This window comes from Branchiostoma floridae, chromosome 9 (genome assembly GCF_000003815.2).
Source record: "Branchiostoma floridae strain S238N-H82 chromosome 9, Bfl_VNyyK, whole genome shotgun sequence".
NCBI lineage: Eukaryota > Metazoa > Chordata > Leptocardii > Amphioxiformes > Branchiostomatidae > Branchiostoma > Branchiostoma floridae.
In genome coordinates, this window is record NC_049987.1 from 255539 (window position 1) to 265316 (window position 9778).

The 9778-nt window shown below is 39.4% G+C and overlaps 1 protein-coding gene across 1 annotated transcript in view; it reads left to right on the plus strand.

Moving 5' to 3' along the window:
* The window catches only part of LOC118423271 (probable U3 small nucleolar RNA-associated protein 11), a gene marked incomplete at its 3' end in the record, with an annotated part of 25553 nt that extends 16337 nt beyond the window's left edge, over positions 1-9216 (plus strand). Inside the window, 5 exon segments of the mRNA XM_035831359.1 lie at positions 1876-1978; positions 3565-3678; positions 5008-5095; positions 7379-7500; positions 9106-9216. Of these exon segments, the coding sequence (XP_035687252.1) occupies positions 1876-1978; positions 3565-3678; positions 5008-5095; positions 7379-7500; positions 9106-9216 (538 nt within the window).
* Between the last annotated feature and the right edge of the window lie 562 nt (positions 9217-9778).

Genomic DNA, 9778 nt, shown 5'->3' on the forward strand with positions numbered 1-9778 from the left:
TCATCTTGACCTCTGCATTCCCATTACACCTACATCCTGCACAACATTGTGCAAAACCTCTGCCGTCATCACGCCCAACAAAACATCGACCAAACACGTGTTACACAAAAAAAAATTCTAAGAAAAATACACCACAACAAACCTTACCTCACAAAATCACCAAACTAGAAACATTTCGCTTAACAAACTCTACTCCATAAATTGTTATTTCTTTCTATCAAATCACCAAATCGGACACAAACCTGTACACAATGGATCCGCACCCCACGCAAACCAGTCAAGGACGCAACTCCGGCCTCACCGGACCCACCATAACATGTTTATATATGCTGCCGTATGCAAATTAAGATTCAGACATCCCTATTACGGACGTGGTAGAAAGCAACACGCCAATTTGATCGTTGATTGGCGGAGAATCGCAGACTGGTTTCTGATTGGTTATACAAGTTGTCTGGTAGGATCCCCCAGACACGTATAAATATCTTCAGCACGATAATTTTCATATCCAAACGATTCAGAAGCTTGAGAAGTATTGACCGTCCATAATCTGTTCATTACATATTCGTACCATGTCTGCCTGTGAAATTTCTGTCACGAAGAAAGAACGACAATGCACATCCGGGACCTCTTCCCGCCTTTGGCTGTGGTCTCGCACCGGAGTTTCTTTTACGATTTTTATATCCGGCACACAGCGCACACAAGGGATACAATTCCGCCCACAAAAGTACGCCGGAAAATCCAATTATACCAGTGAACAAAGGTTTCCAGCCAACTTCCCATAGATTTTAGATATAAACTTCTAGTTTAATAATGATGCACATTTTACTGGAACACAACATGAAATTTTGAGGTAGTCCTTCCAAATGCGCCCCGGCCAGCTTTTTTTAAAAGCTTTCTTGTTTAATGAGACTCGAGAGTATCGTCTGTGAAATGGCACCGACACACATGGTCAACAATCATAACAAAAACAAAACAGTGTGTGGCTTTCCGACCATGGATGGCTTCCCCAAGCTGCCTGTAGCTTCCAAAAGTTCCACCAAGGATTTTTGTCCGTCCAACCCCCGAAAGATAGGGAACAACGGACGCTAAACCGGATAGTGAGTGAGTGAGTGAAGGTTGACAGATTGGTTTTAAATTGTTTCCATCTCACGAAGCAAATTTCCGTCAATTGACAGAAAAACGGACGCTGGCTAGAGCCTTGGTCAACAGATTTCAAGACATCCTAAATTACAATGAGAATATCTAATTCTAAAGAACGTTATATGATCTAAGAATTTTAAACGCCACCATGGACCACGTTAGATAGTCGCAACTCCTGGAGCCCTGCCTTATGTACATGTAGCCTTAGTTTCCTCCTAACGGTCGCTACAATGCCAGTGGCTAGTGTGTGGTACACTTACATAGAGATTTCGAAACATAGGGACTTTGAAACATAGGGACTTTGAAACATAGGGACTTTGGAACATAGAGATTTGGGAACATAGGAATTTCGGAACATAGGGCGGTCACCGTCACTGTAATGTCCTCTAAGAAATTCTTCCTTTTGAAAGTCTGAGAATCAAGGAAATAAATCGGGGTGGGCTTCCTATGGGATAAGATCATAGAAATTCTAGTAGATTTCTGAAAAAAATGATGATACTTATTTTGGCCTGGAGAGTCTGTTTCCATTTCCCTGTCCAGAGTCTGACTGTCCTGACTCTGGAGGTTTTATCCTTTGGTGCCATGAGAACTTGCAGTTTGTTTGTATGTATGAAGCAGGTATTATAACCCCTGAAGAAGATGACAGTGGTCCTTGAAAATTTCATCCATGTACTACCAATACAGATGAGCTTCCATGATGCCCATAACAACTATTGTTGTTGCTCCCACTGACAGGGATTACCACAACAAACAGGGTATCCTGAAGCGACTGAAGCAGAAGGCCCTGGAACACAACCCTGATGAGTTCTACTTTCACATGATCAACTCCAGACTTAAGGTCAGTCACAGGAAGTCTGACATACTTGTCCATTGAGGTGGTCTGAAGATGTACATGTATGTAGTGAAGATGTGTTCAGCACTGGTGAGGGGGATACCGGACCCAGTTCTGACTTAGACACACTATCCAATTGCAAGAACTAAGTCCAAACCCTGGTAGTTGTCATTTATCCCCATTATTTACTCCAAATAACTACCTAGATCTGTCTTTGTAGGTTTTATTAAGGCAACTGATAGAGGATACATTTATTAAGGCAACAGTATGATTTCGAGTTGTATTAGGATTAATGTGTACAATTGATTTGCCTTATTTTGTGTTAGTTAAATTGCGTTATCATTTGCCGATTCTTGCTGAGTCACCATGTATTTGATTTTATACTGTTATCATTTATTGTTATGTATGTACGGAGTTTCCCCCCAGGGATCTTTGAAAAACGCCGGTCAGGCGACATGTACCCCTGGATAAATAAAAATAAACAAACAAACAAACAAACAGATAGAGGACACATTTGGGATGGAAATAATGTGTCACTCATCATTGAGTCTGGGTACCATTCTCTGCAGTAATGCATTTAAGTTTGTGGAGATTAGTATTTGCACTGCTGGCTCAATCTTCTTGCTTGTTAACCATGTTTGCGCACCGACCCCTCTTTACTACAATCTAGTGTTATAAAAAAGTAAATTGTAGAGTTAATAATGTCAACTGTATTTTGTACTTTGCGGAAAATTGTCTGCTTCCTATGACTTCTATGAGTGATTTCTCACAAAGTGATGAATTGCATATTATAGGAGGCTGCCATATAATTGCTCTGTACAAATAAACAAATGGGTTTATTTCAGAAACTTTTAATTCAGAAACATAGTTTTTCAAATGATGGAATGTTCTACAATATAATAATCATCCCACATGATGAGTACAGTAGTAGCTATGTATATGATATCTAAGTCAGTGACCAGGGGTGCATATGTATTCATTTGACTTTTAGTATGGAATACTTACAAAATTTTATGAAATACATAGAATCCAATACTAAGAAACAAAAAAGTCTAGCAGAATTCATACTAATTTTAATGAATACATGTACATGTGAGTTTAACATAGTACTAGTAGGATCCTTATTACACTGACTGCCTAAGGAGCCAGTGTAAGTGCGGGCATGTTTTGGCAGGGTGAGATATATTGACGTACTAAAGGTCTAAGATAGTGAAAAATGGAAGTCCTGAGGCTGCCATCTTGAGTTTGCTACTCGTATCATGCACAGGCCAACAAATTAGCAAAGATGTATGTATTCTGTAAAACTCCTATGAACTTCATACAATTTTTATGCTTCTTAGTAGTGTGTCATATTAATTCTATGAAATTCGTATGTATTCCATAAACCTCACATACCTAGAAAGGCATCATTTTCGTGAAAATGCAGAATGTATCCTTTTGTCAACCTACTGGAACACAATACCATAAGTCCATAACAATAGGCTCACATGGCAAAAGTTATACAACTTTAGACAGAAGATTATATATCTATCATGAGTAAGTTGTTTATTTTGTTCTGTCAGTAACCAGTATGGTGTGTTTGTATTGGGTAGGGAGGAAAACATGCAGAACTTGAGACCAGCGAGCGTGCCACACCAGAACAGAAGAAACTGCTGCAGACGCAAGACATGCGATATGTGGATTACAAGTTGTCTGCAGAAGCAAAGGTTTGTAACATGGGACATTTGCAGGACTAGAATATGTTACATTTTAACCTAGTAGCAGTGTTCTGAGGTCCAGATTACTAATATCATGTGAAGTTGACATACTTTGTTATACAAGAGTTTGAAATGGGCAAGAAATTTTTGAGGCAACCATTTGGTAACTTTTGACCCATGTTTACATGTTCTTGTGGGGTTTCATCCAGATAAAGTTAGACTGTAACCTTGGTTTGATGTCAGCGCACAATAGAGTGTTCGCTAACAAAATGTTTAATACTAATGTCTGTTATATCAGTGACTAATGTTTGATGCTTTCTTCATTATTTACTTGACCTGTGTAAGGAAACTGCCCAGTGTCTGTCCATTTGTCCCCTCCTGAAAGATGTAAAACCTGTTGAAGTGAAGTAAAGCTTTAAGCTTACCGTAACAGTTGTAACATGCAGTAATGGATGTTACGCCTGTCAATGGTTCATAACAATGTGTCCTTTTTCCCCAACAATATTAAGCTATGTGTGACCTGTCCAGAAAATAACCTGAAACTTGTGCACATTTTACTGCAAATGGTCCTATAACAAGCATACTACTGCATTCGAATATGGCAACATACGTCCAAAGTTTGGCATTTTGTTGTTTAACTTACTGAGTACCATTGTAAAGGGTAGTAAACAAGCTTTATTTATATTTATTTAATATGATAAATGATACAATCCCATTCAGGGATCGAAATACTTTTTTTTTGCTACATGCAAAATTGCAAGTTGGTAAAAAATTTACGTGCAATTTGAAAAATTCACATGCAAAATACAACTAGTCTACAGTGCAATGATCTAGCCAGCATCCACCTTTCTGAATTTTGCTGCTCTGGACAGATAAGAATTATGCCCATTCTGTCACTTTTGACGGACAGAAATCGGCACATGAAACTATAGACAGAACTTGAAATTTTGGAAACATATCCACATAATCAGCATGTAAGTTTGCAGCAAAACCAAATTTGATTAGTCATAACACCTACTGACGACCGGTGACGATCCCCGTCAGACAAACAAAGGCACCATGGCCTCAGTATTTTTACTATAGGCCAGGCTTTTTCAACATGCAAGATTGCAAGTTCAAAATATTTTTACATGCAAATCTCAAAAATTACATGCAAATTGCAAGTTAAGTATGTGTATTTCGAACCCTGCCATTGATTATTTACATCATTGATTGAAAGTCTAGTTGCAAAGTTTGTGTGTCAAATTAAGTTATTGTACCCATTTATTTGAACATAATGACATTGAACTTAAGTTCAGGTAGAATGTAGTTTGACTTGAGTGTATGATAATGTCACAGAAAGTGGAGAAGTTGCAGTCAGAACTTCACCTGATTGGACACAGGGCTAAGAACAAACACACCTTCTTCTTAGACTCCAGGGATGAAGGTAAGACTTTGAAACATTTCCCTATATACTTCCTTCTACTGTTTCTACTGTAACAATGTAAACAAACAAAGGCACGATCTACACACAGTTTTTCCCGATATCGGCGATATCTACAACCTCTCGCCGACAGCTTTTTTTCACCGTCTAGATGGAACTACTATATCGCCATTACGATATCGGGAAAATTTCTCCCGAAAGGTCCGGATCATTCGTACGAATACTACGATACCTTACCGATAGCTTAGCAGGGGTCCCCGACAGCTTCGCGCGCGTGTAGATGCTTCCCGACTTCGGGAAGGCTCATTAGCATATAACGCCATGTGGAAAATCGTGCTATATGTTTATGACTGCAAGCGCCATGGGTGTCCGGCCCCCTACGTTCTAGATCCCTCCCGACATCTTCACGGATATCGGCAAAAACTGTGTGTAGATTGGGCCTAAGGCGTTAAAGTTTCAACGGTCCTCAGCGTAGACAAGGTTTTGTTGTCTCTGTGTCACAAACAGTTATCCACTTGTTGCATTTATTTTCTCCCTTGGTATCAACATGCCTTCTTCAGGATCAATACTGATGACCAATTGCTTCAGAATGTAAACTTGCAAGAGAAGACATGTGGTCTTATTAACACGTGATCTTGAGGACACGAGACGTCAGCAGTTGGTGAAACATGCCAGGAAGTTTATAATGCCCACTTGTCTGTTCAGTGATGGCTGGAGTGCCTTGATGTATATGGCCTCCTTCATACCTTGTAAGAGGTACATAACAGGCCATACATGTTGTATACGCCAGGGCACACCTACTTTATACCTCTTACGAGTCGTAACCTTCCTGGCACGTTTGATGCATTGCTAACATCACATATCCACAAGATCATGTGTTATTAAGATCATATGTGTGTAACTCTCGTGAGTTTACGTTCTGAAGCAATAGGTCATCAGTATACTATAGGTCATTGTTGAAAATTTGATCCGATATACCTTTGCTTTGGAAGAAAGTTAAGATTAATACTATGATAACTACCAACACAGATGAGCCTACATGATAACTTGCCATGTTTATTCCATTATGTGGATGGCATCTGCATGGGTGTCAATTTCTGTCTGTTTTCAAAAGAACAAGAAAGCTTCTGAAAAAAGCTGGCTGGTGTGTATTTTGGAAAAAGCCTGGATGCCAAAATCACATGAAAAAATAGTTTTAAGCATCGAATTACTGAATTGATCTGTCTTCTATTAAACAAAACATTACATGAGATTTGTCTAACAAAGAAAAAAAATTGTTACAAGTGGGGTTCGAACCCACGATCCACGGCTGCAAAAGCAAATCGCTATCAGCACCCAGCGCCTTAAACCATTCGGCCACGCTGACTCCATTACGTAACAATGCGTATAGAAGGGCTATTAGAAGGGTTGGGTTAAATTGACCGACCATGCATGCATCCATACATCCATGCAAAATGCATGCATCCATGCAAACCAAACTAATGGCTGAAAGATCCGCTTCTCCCGTCTCAACGGTTTCAGATTTCAACTATACTTTTAATGGTACAAAACGGCTGCAACATCATCATCATCATGAGCAAATATATGCCATGAATTGCAACAAAGGAACACAAATTAAAATGGTCATAGAATCTGAATGGTCAATTCCAAAGTCAAGAAGATGTGAAAACAGGAAACAGGAAGAATCCATTGTTCATTATATCATACTTAGTGTGTTACTTGTAGGCATTTGTTCAACCTTCCTGACCACTTTGATTTCATAATGAAGGACACTTGTTATTTTTGCCAAACTTTTGCACACTTGCATCAGTTTTATGGTTCCCAGAGGATGTCATAATCAAATCAACATGGCCGTATGATGTGCAGGCTTTGCTTAATGTTTTAATATCGAATAGATAAAAAGTCGAAAAGAATGACAATTTCTATGTTTTGTTGTTAAAGGTGGTTCAAATATTTTACTTTTAAAATTGAACTTTTCCTCACAATGTGTGATAGGATGTTTGAAACAGATTGAATGACAAACACATTGATAGAGATAACTCTCTCACATGTAACAACAAGAAATTAAAGATCTCACAACTCTTTGAAACATCGAGGTTTTTTTTTCAGAATCTTGTTTTCGTGTATTTTTATCGTGAATTTCTCGCTGATTGCTTGCATGCATTTTCCCACTGGCTCCCATTAGGCAACAGACATGCAATCACATGAAATATCAACAGACACATGAAACATATATGTTGTTTTTAACAATAAGATTGTTTAACAAATATGATCAATTTTTTTCAGTGAAAGAATTTGACCTAGCCAAACACCTGGGCACAACCAAAGAGCTGGCCTCACGTACCTTCAACAGGCCCAGGACAGAAACCCTGCAGTCACACAGGGTTGTTGGAGCTGGAGATTTCCAGGTGATGTCAACTTATGATGCTGTTCTTTTCCAAATAGATAGGGGGCTCTTATAACACTAAGTAACATTCGTGTTGTCCAGGTAAAAGCCCAACATGTATGTAATGTGCTTTTCACTTTATCCATGCGACTGACATTTGCAAAGTGCATCAACTTGTAACGTTACATACATGTAATATTGATAAGGTACATGTAGTTGTGTGATATTTTAAAGGGGCATTCCATGCCAGAAGCAAGTATTATAATTTCTCAGAGAATAGATATACTTGAATCAAGTTTGTTTTGACAGATTTTCCATAAGTTGAAGCCCAAACACTGGGTGAGCATTGTAGCAAAGGAGTTCTTGAATTCCCCTGAGAACCCTTTCAATTGTCCTGGTGGGGGAGGATGTGACTTTGACCATAGGAACAGGTACTGGTTGGTACTGGTATAAATTTTGATACTATGATTGATATTTTAGGATTCCTTTTTGAGTAAACTGTGTGTGCAGGAACATCATCAGGACTGCCAGCCAACACGTTTCAATCACTATTTGTGGGTCATTCAATAGTATAAAAGTAGCCTTTTTAGATAGCAGACTGTTCCATAAAAACGGATTCCATGGGTCGCTAGTTTTGTGTACCTTCCTAGATGTCTGATACTGCACAACTGATGTTGTTAGCTTAGCAACCCTACCATTGGCGAGAAATTGTGCCCGATGTTGGTCACACAAGACGTTTTGGCGCTGCCATCTTATGGTGACCTACTTTCAGCTTCTTAAACTTGACTTGACTTACTTGACTTATGTCCGGTGCCACTGGAATCACTGTAGCAGCCCAGAAGTCCCTGTCCAGCATCGCTTTTCCCATGCTGTCTGCCTCTAGAACTGTGTCCTTTCTCAGCACATCTATGTAGGTGACTGGTGGTCTGCCCTGCCTCCTATTCCCATGTGCTGGCATCCATAAGAACTAGGCTGGACACTGCTACCTTGTTGTTGCTGTTCTGGTAGCAGTTTCCAGCAAACCTCAACCATCTTGCTTATACTTTGCCTGACAGTTTTGGAAGTCCATCACTTTGTTGGTACATTTTGTACTAGCATTGTACAATATTTTTGTACCACTGCTAATGGACAAATAAATCCTCTCAAAGCCTCTCTCTCTCTCTCTCTCAAAGCTCCCAGCTTATATTGTGGACGGATCTTAGCATTTTTGTACTGCACCCACCCAGCTGTTTTTCCAGTTTTTGTGTAACTTTTTATATTCAAGTGCCCAAATCTCTCTATTCCAAGATGAGATAGTCTTCAAACCTTTTTTTGTATCTCCTTAAATGTGTGAAAGTCAGTTGACTGCTTTTTCAAGCTTATCCTGACTACTGTTAGTGTGATGCTAGCAAAACCATATACAATACGTATATATGGGGGTGCTTTGATTTAGATAAGGATTATTGGGGAAAAGACAAATGAGAAAATTCGGGTGCATTTTTATCCCAGAAAATATCTGTCAGAAAGTAACACTTGCTTCCGGAATGGAATACCCCTTTAATAATGATAATTCACAACACAGAGTACCATTTGTTCTTCTCTTCATTCCTCCTCCCACACCTCCATGTGTTTGACTTGTGCCCAACAGAAGGTAGCCAAGGACAGAGAGCAGCACTACAGTGAGTTACAGCAGAGAATGAAAAGGGAGAAACAACTTCACATCATCCGCCAGAAAATGGACATCAAGAAAGCATTGATGGTTAGTCGTGTGTGTATATGTATGTGTGTATCTATGTGTACGCACGTGCATGTGCTTGTGTTTGCCTGTGTGCATGTGTGCATGCATGAGTGTGTGCATGCGTATATATACAAATGTATGTGCGTGTGTGACTGTTATACATGTAGTTCAGGTAAGATTCATCTCAGCACAAACTCGTGCTCCACATCTGGCATGATTTGACCTAACTCATTAAGACATAAAGTTACCAATTTCATTTCTCAAGATGAGTGATATTGTACATGACAGAATGATGGTGCTGGAGAAAATCTAAGATCATCGTCTTCTCAACTTTCCTTAGATTTTGTTCATGACTGTTAAGCCCTGGTTACATACATTGTAGGATTTACTACAATGGGGATTTCATGCGCAGTTAGTGATAGCATCATAATTTTTGGGAAGAATTGGGTGCAATAGTGTAAACAATGAAGCCGCGGCCATCATTCGTAGCTTGGGAAAATGACACTCAAAGACGGTATTTGACCAGTTTTTACTTTATTCGTCTTTCCCAAGAGTCAAGCTGCAGCCACAAACACCATAGGTT